This window comes from Sander lucioperca, chromosome 15, assembly GCF_008315115.2.
Source record: "Sander lucioperca isolate FBNREF2018 chromosome 15, SLUC_FBN_1.2, whole genome shotgun sequence".
Classification (NCBI taxonomy): domain Eukaryota; kingdom Metazoa; phylum Chordata; class Actinopteri; order Perciformes; family Percidae; genus Sander; species Sander lucioperca.
The window spans coordinates 18,324,213-18,341,073 of record NC_050187.1 but is presented as its reverse complement, the minus strand read 5'-3'; the positions used below and the strand labels follow the sequence as shown (position 1 = coordinate 18,341,073).

The window sequence follows — 16,861 nt, the reverse complement described above, 5'->3', positions numbered from 1 at the left end:
ACATATCAATCCTCATATTTAATTTGATATTTTACCCCTATTTTGCAGTTACTGTATTCTTGCTTTGTATTACTTACCAAAAACGTGGCACCATACCAAGGAAAAAGACAGTAACTACAGATTCTCCAAAAACTATTTTGCCACAACTTGGGCTCTGGGTGTGTTAGATACACTGTATTTGAAATATTTGGAACCATTTGTTTTCCTGAACATGGATATACCAAAACCAAAACTAATTTGACCATTTTAGGTCAATATTTTCCACCCGGAAGCTGTTCTGGTGCTGAAACGGCTGCTTAAAGTCTCACATTGCTAAGCTGTTATCAAGTTATCCTGTCATCCAGCTAAGTAGTTGTAGGTAGATTATTGGACATGTGGCTGTTTTTGTTACTTTATATTAGCTTATTCTTTGTACATATCAATCCTCATATTTAATTTGATATTTTACCCCTATTTTGCAGTTACTGTATTCTTGCTTTGTTTCACTAGGGCTTTTTGCAGTTACTGTACAAACGACTACCATTTTTCTCCAAAACGACACACATTTGAGATAAGATGTTTTGTCACATAACAAAGGATGCCTTGAATGTCATGAAAATGATAATAACTCATTTTTGACCAAAAATGCAGTTACTGCCTTTTTGTTTTGTAGGGCAGAATAGTCAATAATTTATGGTGCTCAAAAAAAATATGAAAGAGATTTTTTTTTTGTGTCACACAAATATTACCACTTTTAGAAAATTTACCTAAGAACAACAACAAAAAAGGAAAAAGATTTTTGAATAAATGACGATGGCTCAGAGTAGCTTACACTTCATCTTTTTAATTTAAAAACAAACAAAAAATAAAAATACATGAGCAGTCAGGGAATTCATGACTTCCAGGAAAGCTCAGGCTAACATCGTTCCCAACTTCTATTTTTCTTTTCCTTTTTTACAAAATAGTTTATTGCTGTCACATCTTAACCCATTCAACCCTCATCATTCCAACATTTTCCCAACAGAATCCATTTCTTTGCACTGATAGTGTTTATGATGATCACACATCATACGACACAAGACCACTGAGTAGCCTACTGTATATGAGACAGAGAAACTGCAGCCCTTCTGTGTAGTGTGTTTAAACACTAATCACAAGCATCTACTCCAGTAGGTAGGTGATGCCGACACTCATTCCAGCTCATTGTTCTGTTCAAGTATCTGAGAATCACAGTAGCTATAATTTTCATAAATAAATGTCACAAAATCCTTTAATCCTTTAACAATAAGGACTGTGTTGCAAACAAACAACACAATATTGTTAATTTTTTTTGCACTAGGTAAAAAAGACAATACTGTTACAGATTAATCTCAACAACAGCAGTGATTTTGCATTTTCATACCTTTTGAGTTTTAAATAATAAAAATTAATAACATTAGGCCTAAATTTGCTATAGAAAAATAACTAATGAAATTATCCCAACTAAATTGGCCCCAAAGGTACGTTTCTGTCTAAAGCTAATACAATTGGTTATTCCTATGTCCAGTTTGTCTCCATCATAAACATGATCTGACCTTAATGATGCCAATTATACTAATTATTAAACTATAAATACTGAAAATACACTTCAAGGCTTCCATTTGCTTCTAATGAATGGAGTTTAAAAAAAATCCTATAAAAATATGTTCACAAATTTGTAATCCTTGCATTTTATAATTTTTTTTTCATCTGAAGAACGTTGGGGACCATTTAAACATCATCTTAGCCCCCAAAAAATGGACTAACAGTAGAGTTTAGAACTAAGATTTATGCAACAGATAGCTGGAGACCTTTAGACATGTAAACTACATTATCATTGTCTAAACTTTTATATACTGACTGGTGCAGAAGACACTGAACTGGCTCTGGACTCTCGTGTTTTCCGCGTGGGTATGGTGACAACACAGCATGAAATGCCGACTGTAGCTTCTGGCAATTCATCATCTTCAGTCCATTCATTGAGGTCAGGGTTGAAAACCTGAATGCATTTCTTGTACTTCTTCTCGCCCTCGTTCCAGCCTCCGAGGAGATAGATCTTGTTGTTCAAAATGGAAATACCAGCCGTGCTCACACCTGTGTGGAGAGGCGTGCAGTAGCTCCACTGCCCATTGTGAGGGTTGTAAGACTCTACGGCGAGGACATCCACTCTCTCCCCACGACCTCCCAACTGACTGCCACCGATGACGTAGGCTCTCTCTCCCACGGTGGCAGCGCAGTGCCATCCTCGAGGTGTGCTCAGACTGCTTTTATCCTGCCAGGTGTCAGTGGAGGGGTCATATGCACACACAGCCCTGGAGTAGGCGTTGTTGATGTAACCTCCGGATACAAGGATCTTGCCATCGATGAGGGAGCTGCCGTGACAGCAGCGGGGCACCTCCATGGGAGCTTTCATCTGCCACTGGTTGGAGGAGGGCACATAGCACTCCACAGAGGCCTGAACACCATCACCGTTTCGCCCTCCGATGGCAAACAGGAGGCCATTGAAAATGTTGAGGCTGAAGTGTGTGCGCCTCTGGATCATGTTGCTCATGTGAATCCAACTGTTGAAGCGTGGGTCATATCTAAAAAATGTGTGAGAGGGATTGCAGTTATATTCCAACTCTATACAACCTAACTTTAACAAATTAAAAAATCAAACAGGACAGTTAGTTCTTACCTGCAGAAGTTGCTAACGGCATGTTTAGCCTGGTTTCTTGCATCATTCTGATCCTCACCACCTGCCACATACAGGAAGCCATCCAAGACTGCCACACACTGATTGAAGCTCTTTGCTGGCATTTCAGTCAACTTATTCCACACGTTATCTTCATCCCTGTAGAGAACTTCTTTGCTGAGAGATTTCTCTGTCAAAGCAGGGCGACCACCAACTGTTAATATCACCTTGAGGCCACCGCGCACCTTTGTTCTGCGTGACTGGAGGATGTTTTGTTGGTATGGCAGCAGATGGTAATTCATGGCATCAACAAGGAGACGGTGGCACTCAGGGTCTTGCATCATTCTGGGTGCAGTCTGGACATGATTCACCAGGTCTTGGGCGGAGATAGTGCCGAAGCGGATGAGAGTTAGGAGATCTGCCGCGTACTTCAATCTCTTCTCGTCGAAGTCCAACCACTTCATGGCGATCTGGAAGGCTGTGACCTCGGAAGGAAGATGCAGGGAATCATCTGAGAGGAAATCACTGATCTGCTCATAGGTGAGCTTCAGGAACTGCTCCATCTCAGAAAACTCAATGAAGTTCTCCCGCATGAACTTCTGAGCCGCCTCCTTGGTTTCTTTGAGGTCATAGGCATCAGCGATGTTGGCCACATACATGCAGTTCTCCACGCTGAGCTCCTGCATGAGGAAATCACTGCACATCTTCACTAAGGTACCAATCTGCAGCAGTATGGCTGCAGCGATAGTGCTGCCGATGCTGTACAGCGACAGGGTCAGCTTTCCTGAGTATGCATATGTAATGGCTGTGGCAAGGCCGACGGGTGAGAGATCGTTCAGGTCGATCTTCTGTAGGCACGAATCCTTCTTCAAGATGTTTCGAATGTACTCGCTGCAGGAGGCCATGACAACCTTGTGGACATCAAATGACTTTGACTTGGTGGCGACTGTTAGATCGCAGAGGAAACTGTCCTGCCTCATGGTGCTCAAACCCTCCAAGAGGTTTGGGGCATACGCAGAATCATTAACTTCAGTTGAAATGCAGTTGAAGCCATTTCCTCCTTCCAGCAGAGTGTTAAGCCCATTGATCTTGTTGATTGGACTGTCCTCGACCATTATGGTCATTTCATTAATGTCTCCTTTGTTCTTTTTCATTGCCTTATTCTTTTTGGGTGCCATGACTGTAGCAGCAGAACACAGCCCAGAACTTCTGAAAATATACAAAAAACATGTCAGAAAAGGGCAAGATAATGCACAGAAATAATTAATAGATAAATTGTGACAAATGCAACTTGTGACAGATATGCTGGCAAAGAAATGTCCTAGATTTAATCTGGTCTGCTCATCAAAATATTAGTGATTTAGCTTGAAATAGAAGGGAGTTAAGGGAATGCACATTCACAACACACATTGATTGTTAAAATAGCCTACATTGTTGAAACTTAATTTTGAAATGATATCATGTACATGCTGTCTTGAGTCAGTTGTCCTTGTGTCATGTCTATGTACTGTTTCTTTGCCCTAAACTAAGCAATAATGTCAAATTCCTGTACACTGAACTTGTTGTATCCAAGAGAAGTGTTTTCTTACTTTGTGGAGTAAGTGTAATTTATTCAGACACTACTAGACACCTTTGAAAACATGCATGCTACCAGGTGATGCTGGAGTGAGTGAGTGTGTCAACATGTCCCTCTTTGCATCTGTCACAATTTATCAGCATGTCCAGGAATAGCAACGCTGGACGGCTCACCCATGACGTTCCTTTTATAGACTTTGAGACATGAGCAGCAGGCCTCATGTCCTCTAGCAGTTTAAGTTCAAATTAGGACAAAGATTAATTTTTTGTCTTTCTATATTTTATTTAATTGCTGTAGGCTGTTCTAAATAAGTCTGCAATGAACACAATATACAAGACAAAAAAAGTTTCATTAAAAGCCACTCCTCACAATATTCACCCAGAACCCTAGAAAACCTGAAGCACTGTCACCATGGCTATGTCTAAAAACTAATTTTACAAAAAGGTCAACAGCTTTTGGGAACTTATCTGCCTTTAAATCCCAAGTAAGTGAGAAAAAAACAACATTTTCCGTTCTTTCTAAAAATGACGCTGAAGCATTAACTGCACCAAATTACCTTTTCATTAATAAAATGGCAAAGGGGAAAGCTCCACTTACCTGAGAATTGAAGCTGATGCTGGTGAAGGAGGAACTTGTGCCTCCAGTTACTGGAGCAGGAGAGAGAGCAGCAGTCACCCCAGCTGAAAGAGACATGCAGTTAACTCCTCCTCTAGGGGAGTGTCAATCAAGTATTGTGCAATGCATGTAGCAGAGGAGAGGGACTATACCCCCCTCCCCCCAACATATGTGTCCCACAATAGCCTCCAATCAATTGATGTCAACAAACTGTGGGGGCTCGACAATGAAACTCTTCATATGACATGGTCATATGACTTTGTTTAGAACAATTTCATTAGCTTTCAGTGGAGTGGATTTTAGTAAAGGAAGACAAAACTTATATCTTTATATTTGAGGCTTACAATACTCAAGTAAAACAAATAGAAGCAAAAATTAAAATGATTAATTAATTAATTGTTGGATCTTATAGGCAATCTGAATGGAAATCAGCCAGCATTAATTTAAAGGGGTGATAGAATGCAAAACCAATTTTACCTTGTCATAGTTGAATAACGACAGTTTGGTGGGTAAATACATACATAGAACATAGAACCTCAAAATCCCATTGACATCCCTTTCCTCTGCAAATCTCACAATTTGAAACTGCCTCTGAAAACAGGCAAATGTCAACGAACCACCGAGTTGACGTCAACTCAGTGGCTCCTCCTTATTTGGCTCTAGTCTTTAGCTTTGTCACGCCCCAACATTTACATTTACATTCTGAATAGGTCGCGCAGATCTCAGAAATTGTATACATTGTTCGTCTGCTATTTCATCACTAAATTCACTTCTGAGACTTTTTTATGTAGGAAATCAACAACGTAGAGGTCAAATATGGGCTGTTTTACGAAAATTGATGGCTAATTGCAAATTTTGTCCGACTGTGTGTCGGAGCTCAGCGGCCGGTGCTGCCTGGGTTGCTGCCTCGCCGCCCGGCCTGTCCTCCTTCACAGAGCCCGGCCTGCTGTGAGCTAGATGGAGCTCCGTCACGGCCGGCAGCCCACTGTGCTCCATACCCACGCAAAGTCACCGTTTCTGGGTTACTGGACTATCACACGCCGCTGCCCTGACAGAGCTCCAGGGCCTGCAGCTCGCTGTTCTCCCTCCCCTCTTCCTGCTAAATGGCTGGTGTGTGTGAGTGAGAGAGCGGTCAGCGAGCTTGTTACACCCGCAATCTCACCACAGGTTCCAGTTAATCTTATAATGGATATGTGTGTTGAGTTATTTAAACAAACGATCGGGGAAATAAACGCCTCTTGTCCGCGAGTCTCATTGATAGAGCCCGTGGCTGTACAGAGCTCTATCAATGAGAGCTAGCTTGCCTCCTCCTAACAAGACCTCTGAAATTCACAAAAATGCATTAAATTGAAATTGGACAAAAGTGTTAGCTAAGCTTTGTAAGACCTTAGGGTAGCTGTGATATACATGCCGTGACGATATTCAAAGTGAATAGCTAGCTAGCTAGCTACTCTTTCGGCATAACTAGAGTATAGTTATGCCGAAAGAGTAGCTAGCTAGCCGCAATCTTTACCCATAGGATTGAAGGGACAATAGCAGCTAACGAAACACCTCATATTCACAAAAATTCATTAAATTGAATCGGACACAAGTGTTAGCTTTGTAAGACCTTGGGGTAGCTGTAATATAATTGGCGTGACCAAATTCAAACTGTAAATATACTATAGTTATGCCGGCAGCCGGCCAGCTTCGTGGAGCCCCGAGCCCCGGTAGTCCAGTAACCCAGAAATTATGACTTTGCCCTGGGTATGGAGCCCAGGCTTTCTCGTCAGACTGTGTGGAGCTCCTGAAGTCCAACACGTCTTACCAAATTTGCAATTAGCCATCAATTTTCGTAAAACTGCCCATATTTGAGCTTTATATAGTTGATTTCTCGCATAAAAAAGTCTCAGAAGTGAATTTAATAACGAAATAGCAGACAAACAATGTATAACACATCTCGTCTCCAATGTGTATGTGGTTCGCTCAATCAATCACCGCGCAGCTCATCTAAATATTCATGAGCATACCATATTTGGAAGAAAAGCTCTTGTTACATATTCACAGGGTAGTTAAGGGCCCATAAAATAGCAACCGGGCCATTTTCAGCCCAACCAATATTACATACCCTATTAGGAGACCTTAATTGTGAAATACCCTATATAATCATTCTATCACCCCTTTAAGAAAATAAAAATGAAAATATAAAGAAGACACTTGAGCACCACTTCATTGCCAGCACATTTAATAATGTCCTGTGTTTATTAAAATGAGTCCTGCAGCTGTCTGTGCAGAGGATATACAAAAGTCTAAGGAGACACACTGAAAAAAGGTCAATTCCGCAGTTTGACAAAGCGTAAGAGTGACCCCACATACTGGATGGTTGGTTTCTTGGCTGATGTGTTGTTTGATGAAACCTGAAAGGTGTTTAAATGTTAAAATGCATTTCATTTTCTATTTCTGCTTTGAAAGATGATACATCTCTCTTGTATTAGCCCAATGTGTACATTCAAAGGGCCACTAGTTGCCAAAGAGGGACTTGCAGATTTTAAGAAATTTTAAGAAAGTTTTCTTTAATAGGCTATTGTAATTTTCTTCTCTATAGCAACAATGTGTTCATGAATATCAATGTCTATTTTTTGTCATATATACAGCTACACACATGCTTAATTGTTTTATAATTTATAAACCATTTCTGTCATCGGCTCCACCCATTATATTAGTGTCATCAACGGGCGCGCGCTGCCGGTGTGCGTTGACGGTTGCACGTGAATCACCGTGATGGCCAGCAGCTCTGATGTGGTGAAGAAAGTCATGCGGTTCAAACTTCAGCTGACGGACACAGCAGAGTCTGCTACGGTAGATACAATGATTAGTATTTCCTTGCGCACAATAAGCAGATCAGAGCTAAAAGGGAAACGTTTCTGCTTTTAGGGAAGAAATCATTTGCGATAGCCTTTAGGCCAATACTCTATAATTGCTCCAGAAACATTACTGCTGGTTCGCAATTATTTTTTTTTGAAACCCTACTTTATTTATTTATTTATTGGCTAAACAAATGAAATTACAATAAATCCACAGCTTCGTCTCCGTCAAAATCTGTGAGCTATAAAATATACTCTCTATTTGATTTTGCTCGTCTCGATCCTTCAAGCTTCCAACCGGCTGATTGAGAGCTGTTTCAGTCAGTGACATGTGCGCTGCTGCCACACAGCATTTTAAGCACTCCACTGTGGGGGTCAGGCTGTTTAAATGGGAGGTTCCTTGCTGCTAAAATTGGCAACTCCTCCAGTTGTTCAACTTATGGCTGCTGTCCATCATCAGTGGAGGCAGGGGCGCTCTGCATGCATGTTTGAGTCGGTTTCACGCATAGATGCCTTTTTATAAATGGGCAAATGTTTATATTAGGCTAGAGTTAAATGTAAATTCAAAAACGTCTCACTAAACTGTTGAAGCACAACCTGAAAACAATGTGATATAGGCCTAGTGAGACTTTATAACAACCAGCAGCTTCATCCATTTATAGTTCAGAGTAAAAGGAGCAGCCTAAGTGGGGGTGTGAGGTCCCATACATAGCTTCAGCTCTAAATGCACAATCAGCAACTGTGGTGATCCAAAACCAGGACTACCATATTTGGCATGTCAGGTTTTCCTTGATTTTTTTTTTTTTTTTGTCCTAGCATGAAAACCACGTTAAAGCACACTAACATTAATGTGTTAATTAATCTCTTTCTAGGTTGTAAAGATTTTGCAGAAACTCAAGGATCTGGATATCACATTAGACATTCTTTCTGTGAGTCTCTGTTTTAAAGAATGTATTTTGTGTTAATATATTTGCATATGAATTTATAAATTAAATTTTCTTGGACTGCGCTGACTTGTGTCTGCATATAAATTAGGAAACTGGAATTGGCAAAACAGTTAACTCCTTGCGCAGACATGAACAGGCTGGAGAATTGGCCAAGTCACTAGTTAGGGATTGGAAAAGATTGGTCCCTAAGGAATCCACAAGGTGATGTATATTTAACATTTATTTTGTTTTATATAACGGTATACTGTCATTTTTATGTGTTTGAGATCTTAATTTTGAGTTTCCATGATGCAGCTACAAAGAGGATGCATTAGAGAGTTTGTCTGTTAAAGACAAACAGGATAAACAAAACTGTCCAAATAATGGAAGTTTGACCATGGACGATTCAAACAACAATGGCTTAGCATCTCATGGTAAGAGAGATTCTACAGACGAGGCCCTCTTCAAAACAGGGAGTAGGAAAGCCGATTCAGAGAAACAATGTGAAGAACAGAAAAAACACAAGTACCAGAATGAAAAACAAGAAAAAAGTCAACAAGAAAACCAGGATATCTGTAAGAATAACATCTCGAAAAAGAACATTGAAATGGACCAAGAGGATCAAATGGACAGCTCATTTGTCTCCAAGAAGAAGAAAGGTGATGAGAGTAACAGGAAATTAGGAGACACTGATACTTTTCTTGGAAACAAAAACTCAGGGGACTCTCATCAGAAATCCTGCTCTTTTTCTATGGGAAAATTGAAAAGCAGCTCTGATAGTGGAAGAATTGGGTCAGAAAAAGAGTCAAATAGGAAACTAAAAGAATCATTAAAAGAAGGCAAAGAGTCTTTTTCATTTGAATCTAGTGCCAAACACTCAGAAAAGTTGAAGCGGGCTAATGTCAAAGATAACCAATCTTCAGAAATATCGAAGATCTCAGAGCCCCAAAACACAAAAAGGAAAAGAACAAGTAAAGAGAAGCACGGCACTGTAAAATACAAACAAGAGTCTGAAAAAAATAAAAAAGCCAAAATAAAGCACAAAGACAAGCGAGATGGAGCCCAGAGGAGCCCAGAGGAGCCCTCCTTGTCTTTTGAATCATACTTGAACTACGACGTGAATGTTTTTAAGAGAAAAGAGAGATCGGGAGCGAAGAAACCTCCCAAAACAATCAAGACTGTAAAAGAGGAAGTAACAAAATATCCTGGCATGAAACCTTTCACGTCACCTGTGATGTCTATAAATGTTACCTCTCCAACACAGGTATGTTTGACAATGCTTTTAAATGTTTAACTTTTAGAGTGCAGGCCACGGTTGATTAAATTTGACTAATAATCCTTCATATTTCAGAAGTTTAAGGAGTCGGTATTGGAACTGATTCCATTTACTATTCCTTTACCTGCTGTTCTGCCTGAATGTGAAAAGCCATTCAGTGTTGAGAACTTTGAGAGGAAAGGTACTGTATTCATAACAAATACAGCTGTATTTTTAGATTGCTTGTTTTGTTCTTGACAATCCTTCTTTTGTCTTAAAGTTGACAAGGAGTCTGATTTCTGTGACGTCTCTGAGGAGTCTGCAGGCTTCACTGGTCAACGACTTAACAAAAAGATGCAAGTGTACTCTGGTGCCAAGACCGTCTTCCTCCCAACCATGATGAGCCTTCACCAACAGTGCATCCGCACACTCCAGAATAATATTAACTGTGAGTAAAGCCCAAAAAAACTTTTTTGCTGATCAGTCTGTCAGTTTATTGGATTTATATTTAGGTGCAGAGATTTCTCCTCAGTGCTTTATGAAACTGGCGGAGTCCCTTTTGAAATCCTCGAGCCGGTGCTGGAGAGATGTACACCAGAGCAGCTGCTACGCATTGAAGAATACAACCCAGTAAGAATTTGAATATGACTAAATTTAAAGCAACCACACGCTTATTGGCCACTTTATTAGGTACACCTGCCTAGCATTGCATTGGATCCCCCATTTGTCGTCTATAACTATATTTTCATAAAGGAAAAGATAGGGTCTTCAAAACCTAAGGGATATAGTCCTTTGGGAGTACAGTATGAATGTAATTAATAAACCTGCCTATTAGATGTCTTGTGTACAAAGTTGACATTTTCATGAACGTCGATGGCAAGTCTTATGTATAATGTTTAGTTGAACAGTAACTTAAGGGACAGTTCACCCCCAAATCAAAAATAAATATATTTTCTCTTACCTGTAGTGCTATTTATCAATCTAGTTTGTTTTGGCATGAATTGCCCAGTGTTGGAGATGTCGGCCATAGAGATGTTCGTCTTCTCTTGCATATAATGGAACTAGGTGGCACTGAACTTGTGGTGCTCAAAGTGCCAAAAAAAATACAATTAAAAAATGAACAGCTATGTCTCTTTCCAGAAATCATGACCTGGTTACTCAAGATAATCCCCAGGCCTGGTTGTGAGCGGTTTCATATAGGAACTATTTTCTTTCTATTGAACTACACCCACCAACCATATTACCGCGCAGAAGGAAGCATACTCGTGGTCGTGACAGCGTAAGATGTAAATATTAATGCCGTCCTTCTTGGCTGAGCTGTAGCGTTAGCTAGCTCAGGTGAGCTAGCAGCATCTGTTAGCTATAAGCTAATCTCCACAAGCTAGCAATGTCGGACCACGAGTGGCGAGCCTCTCGTTCGTGAGTACGGCAGCGGGTGTAGTTCGGTAGAAATACAATAGTTCCTACCGATCACAGCAAGGTCTGGGGATTAACTTGAGTAACCCTGATTTCTGGGAAGAGACTGCTGTTAATTTTTTCAGTTGTATTTTTTTGCACTTTGTACACCACAAGCCAAGTGCCATCTACTTCCATTATATTTAAAAGAAGGCGAACATTACTATGGCCGATATCTTTGCTACATCCACCAAAACAAAGTAGATTGATAAATAGCAATACAAGGAAGAAGACAAATATGTATTTTTGATTTTGGGGTTATCTGTCCCTTTTAACCTCTGACTTTGTTGTCACACTTTATATGCTGAGATGTGTCCGATTTTAAATGGGCCTTTTAAAGGCTGTTAATGTGGCCACTGAGTGTATGCCTTGGATAGATCGGAATTTAGTTTGAGCGCACAGGTGTGTATTTGTTGTTAGCCCTGTAATTGTTTGTTTCCAAAGATTTACATTGGAGAGACGGACCACTTATGGGGAAAACATTGTCAGAGGGACTTCAAAGACTCCAAACTTCAGGAGTATGAATCATGGAAAGAGATGTATGTCAGGCTGTCGGAGGAGAGGGAAAGGAAACTCAAAAGGCTGACAAAAAGCATTGTCTCGGCACATTCAAGCAAACCCAAAGGTGTGTGCTGTACACTGAAACTGGAAGACTAATCTTTAGTAGAACATCAGAACAGTTGAACATGAAACATTCAGTATGTTATTGTATACTGTAGAAAAGTACAGCTTGTACACTGTGACACCATTTTGTTTTTTTAGGTCGGCAGGTGAAGATGGCATTTATTCACACTGTTGCCAAGCCACCGAGAGATGTGCGAATTCAGCAGGAAATTCATGGAACTGCTGTTCAGCAGCCTCCACTCAGGTGCAGGTGGGTTTCAGCATTCTAAATATACAGAAATATCTACACAGGTTTTGTGTTTGTAATTTTTTTTTTTTTTTTTTTTAAGATACATGTGTTCATGAATATTCAAGTTACACAACAAAGGATTATAAGAGCCAAACTGGGGCATTGTTGCACATTTTCCTTTGGCAAAACATGAACACCTAGTAAGCCTTGTGCATGCTCTGCTCCTCTTCAACATTGAAGCCCTTAACTACAAAGTGATCACTCAACAACAGCAGCTTAGCAGGGTCATAACCTGCTGGAGACTCATGTGATAATGCTTTTTGGGGGAGGTGGGACAAACAGGAATTGGAGCAATTTGCTGGATAACTTGTTTTTCTCTGGTTAGAGATGGCCTTGGTTCCCTTTTGTTTCCAGCTGTCACAACATAGAATGTTATTCTCACTAACTGTAGTGTAGATGGAGACTTGTTTTGTAATTTAACATGCTTTGTTTTGTTAATAATTATGTTGATTTGAATTATGCACTGTACTGTTATTTCTTCATATATCAGCGTTAAGGTTCAGGACAACAGACCAAGACCGAGTTGCAATGAGCCCAGCAGATCCAGCAGCACCAGTTCAGGGGCAACCAATACACAAGACCCTCGCAAAAAAACAAGTGAGCTGACAAGAGTATTGTAAATGCAATCTTATGTTTGCTACAACTTTACAAACCAGTCCAACTGTGGTTTTTGTCCAGTCACTTTCTTCAAAGGTCAGAATGAAAGCTATACATATAGATTTAACTTGTGTAATCCTGATGATTGACCTTTTATTTTACCTTATCCCCTATTTCCCCCCCTGTTGTTCACACAGGAGTTGCTCCAATGATGGCAAAGTCCTTAAAGGCATTTAAGAAACAGCTGGGACGCAGATAAATGCTCTTATATGATCTTGATATTTGCAGTGTGTGGATGTGGGGAAAGTGCACTCTATCATTCATTAACTTTGGACAATAGGACTGTTCACCTTAGATTATTCTGTTTGTCTAAATATACAGACATTTGCCATGATCTTTTCTCTATAACTGTGAATTGTCTTTACTATTAAAGGGAAAATGTAAGAGCAAATTTGATGTGATTTGATATTTTGTCTTTTAGCCTGTTTGTGCTAAACAAGGTCAGTCTATAGGTCATTTAATGGGGTGTGGCTCCCTCTAGAGGATATAGAGAAGTGTGTTTTTTTTTTTTTTTTAAACTACATACATTTCAGATTGTCTCGATAAATGTTGATTTAAAATTTGTGTATTTTTGATAATTTTCCTCTTACATCTTGAAACACTAAATTGAACCAAATAAAAGTGAACCAATGACAATATTGGATAATAATAAAGGATAATTGTATTTAGAGTTTTTCATATCAAATGGTTAATGTACATTTTGTTCTCATCCATCTGGTTTTAAGCCAAACAACTCTAAGAAGATGTCAACAAATTGTTCCACATAATGAAAAGAATGCAAGTCAACTTACTGTGATTGCCATGAGGTTGTTGTCTTTTATTGGGCAAGGCATCTGCTGTCTGCCCTATTTCTCATGGGGCTTGTTAGGCTTGTTCGAGATGAACTGTGCCTCACCTGTAAAGTGGATGAGAGCAGCTGGGGGCGGTGACAAAAATCCGCTGTCAAGTCGGACGGTTTACAGCCGATTCCAGCAGACTTCAGGCTAAACAGGAAGTCACAGAAACACTGTGGTCCGATTTAATAAAATGTTATCAGACCCATCAGCTTGTACACAGTCTCCAGTTTGTTTTTATTATGACAGAGTAGCTCTCAAAATGCTCTACATGCGATCTGTTGCTGATTTTAATTAACACACTGTAGATGATCAGTAATCTGAACGGATTTAGTCTCTCTGACTTCTAAACATCACTATCAGCCACACAACGTGTTCTGTACAGAATAAGCCTTTAAATCAGACAAATGGTTAAAATCCCTCCAATTCAAAATCAATAAAAAGTTTATATAAAATCATCATGTTGAGTTGATTCTGAACCAATCAGCTGAGAGACAGGCGTTTCCCAGCATGCCCTGGGTCTGCCTGGGTCTTGCAGTCGGAAAAAGCAACTGCACTGCCTGCGTCCAAGGGGGTAAGCTTCGCTTCAGAGCTCGAATCTCCTATGGCGCCATTTTGATGCTACAAAGCGATCACCCGACGTTAGCATTCCATTGACTGCCATTCATTTTGACGTCACTTTGACAGTAAATAACTTTACATCTGAAGCGTTTAAAGACTTTATTTGTCCATTGTTTATTTCTAAAGAAACACGACAATGTATAAAAGGCTCCATTACCTTGTACCTCACGTTATGGCTCCGTAGTATACGTTTTTGTAAAAATAGGCTAACGATTGTGTCATAACCATGCGACTTACTGTCGCATAGTAGAGGAATTACCGTATAGTACAGGAGAAGCTCGCAGGCAGTTTGGACTTACATTAGCTGTTTAAGTGTAATTACTAATGTTAACTAGCATTTTAGTTAGCAATAATTAGCCTGTGTCCACGTTATCTCCTTACATATACCTACGCTCTCCTTCTCTGCAAGATTGGGAATGATTGAGATTTCTCTCGGCACAGCTACCAGAAGACTTCCAACTTTCAGACACGTTGCTCACGTCACATTTACGTCGTTTCTCTCAGTTGGAGGCTGCGCAGTAATGCTCAGCGCTCACCAGAAAAGTGCTTCTAAAGGCCTTCACTGGTCTCCGTCCAGAGCAACGGGGTCTGTTGGTCCATTCTTATATACAGTCTATGCCTGCGTCTCAGAACTGCGGCCGCCTTGATCTCGTGAGGTTATCGTTGCTCACGTGTGCATGACGTCAGAGCAAGTCGGGATCAAGTTGGACACAAATCTAAAGGCAGTTACACACCAACCAGACGGCCGACCGTTGGCAGAAAAGGCAGTTGGACTAATCAGTCTCCCCGAGTTGGTCAAAAAAGTGCCTCGGGACACGCCAAAGTGACGAGACGTAATATGTCTCCATAACAGCAGGCGGCACTAATCTGTATTGTCGCCCAAAAAATGAAAACCGGCAGCTGATTGGATGAACGCATCACATGGATCTGGCTGCTGCTTCCGGATTTTGGATTTTTCGAATGGCCATTACTGGCAACTCATTCAGATTACGATCTCATATTGTGCTAAAATAGTTCACCAAAACGTGTTTCTGAAAACATTTTAAGCGAGAAATTGGCCATGCAGTTGCTGAATCTGTCTTCATTTCAGATCGACAAAGGTCAGTTTAAAAGATTTACGTCAGATTTTGAGAGGCTTAGTCACGTTCATCACGCTTGCCATTTCCAGGTGAGTCCCGACTGCCCTGTCTCCGACCCAGCAAGTCAGGTCGGCAAAAATGAAGGCCGACAGCTCCTCCAACGGACGACGGCACGGAACACACCGAACAGACTCGAGTCACTGACCTCGCCAGACTGTCCAACGGCCGATTATCGGCCCGGTGTGTAACTGCTTTAACCGGCATGCATTGGGCAGCGATCGCCGGTGATCGATTCTGTGCAGACCTGGCTCATCTCGAACAAGCCTAAGTGTCTTACTGCTAAAGTTTTAAAATGTTGAATTTTAGAGGCTTATTTCTTGTGATGTAACTGAAAGTAAGAAAAGGATTGATGGTTGTGAGTGAGCAAGTGTCTTTTCTCATGGATCTGTTCATACAGTACAGTGCAACAGAGGCATACTTATTGATATAAAAATAAAAAAAAAAAATAAAATAGACTGGGAATTAAAAAAACTACCATTGTATAAATTGCTAATACTCCAAATGTCTAATAGAGGTAGAGAGCTATTGGCTTAGGTCCGAGCTGAAGCCCTACCATAGACCGTATAATATTAATGGACAAAGCATCCGGTTCGGCGAAGTGCTGCAAATGCGGAAGTGCCTTAAACCTGCATTCTATCTGAATTCCAGCAGGGGGCGAAATGTGCGGTTGCAAAGGGAGGTTGGTTTCTGTAGAAGTCTATGAGAAAGTGACCCACTTCTCACTTGATTTATTAACTCAGTAAACATTTTCATAATGACTTTATGGTCTCAATCGCTAGTTTTAAGTCTTCTGCAATACAGAATGATGTTAATTTTTTTAATTATGGTCTCGTTGATTTTAAAATCGGCGATAAAGCAGGGGGTGTTTTGGGGTGTGGCTATGATGTGATTGCCAATGAAAGTGTGTAACGTAACGTAGAGTGTAAGGGCTCCTCCCTCTCGTCTAAAATCGTCACATCCGCAACCAGGATGGCTGCGCCCGTAACGGCAACCTCGACGACTCATAGCAGATCTCCACAAACCAATGGGTGACGTCACGGTCACACATGCTCTGTCCACTAATATTATGCAGTCTATGAGCCCTACTAACCTTGGAGGGAGTGGCAAAATGATGCTATCGTTCCACAAGGGGGACCTTGGACCAGAGGGCTGGAGCTTACCTTGACCTTTGACCTGAAAAGGAGTTAAAAGATTATGGGGGGTACATCCCACGTCCCTTATTTGATAGCTCCTCGCTCCTCGGCTGAACCTGAGCATCGAGGAGGGATCACTGAGGAGCTATAAGCGAGGATACACGAGAGCAGCCTTCCCAGAAGCTGTGCAGCTGAAAGGGTTGCCAACTCTGCCCATACAGCTG

At 40.7% G+C, this 16,861-nt stretch overlaps 2 protein-coding genes across 4 annotated transcripts; one reads left to right on the top strand and one right to left on the bottom strand.

The window, feature by feature from the left end:
• Nucleotides 1-803: 803 nt before the first annotated feature.
• On the bottom strand, nt 804-4,946 carry klhl31 (kelch-like family member 31). 2 transcript variants are annotated; one of them, XM_031303635.2, is made up of 3 exons: nt 4,845-4,946; nt 2,675-3,880; nt 804-2,579 (listed from the first exon to the last, which is right to left on the bottom strand). In XM_031303635.2, the coding sequence occupies exons 2-3, from the start codon at nt 3,847-3,849 to the stop codon at nt 1,847-1,849; spliced, it is 1,908 nt and encodes a 635-aa protein (XP_031159495.1). In that variant the 5' UTR covers nt 3,850-3,880; nt 4,845-4,946; the 3' UTR covers nt 804-1,846. The 2 variants fall into 2 exon arrangements, with proteins under 2 accessions (XP_031159495.1, XP_031159501.1); XM_031303641.2 differs by having other exon boundaries at nt 2,675-3,877; nt 4,845-4,940.
• A 2,611-nt stretch (nt 4,947-7,557) lies between these two features.
• Nucleotides 7,558-13,295, top strand: eloal (elongin A, like). 2 transcript variants are annotated; one of them, XM_031303630.2, is made up of 11 exons: nt 7,558-7,700; nt 8,578-8,634; nt 8,741-8,853; nt 8,947-9,895; nt 9,986-10,088; nt 10,167-10,334; nt 10,419-10,516; nt 11,786-11,966; nt 12,104-12,215; nt 12,745-12,851; nt 13,049-13,295. In XM_031303630.2, the coding sequence occupies exons 1-11, from the start codon at nt 7,623-7,625 to the stop codon at nt 13,108-13,110; spliced, it is 2,028 nt and encodes a 675-aa protein (XP_031159490.1). In that variant the 5' UTR covers nt 7,558-7,622; the 3' UTR covers nt 13,111-13,295. The 2 variants fall into 2 exon arrangements, with proteins under 2 accessions (XP_031159490.1, XP_031159486.1); XM_031303626.2 differs by having other exon boundaries at nt 7,559-7,700; nt 9,983-10,088.
• The last annotated feature ends 3,566 nt before the right edge of the window (nt 13,296-16,861 follow it).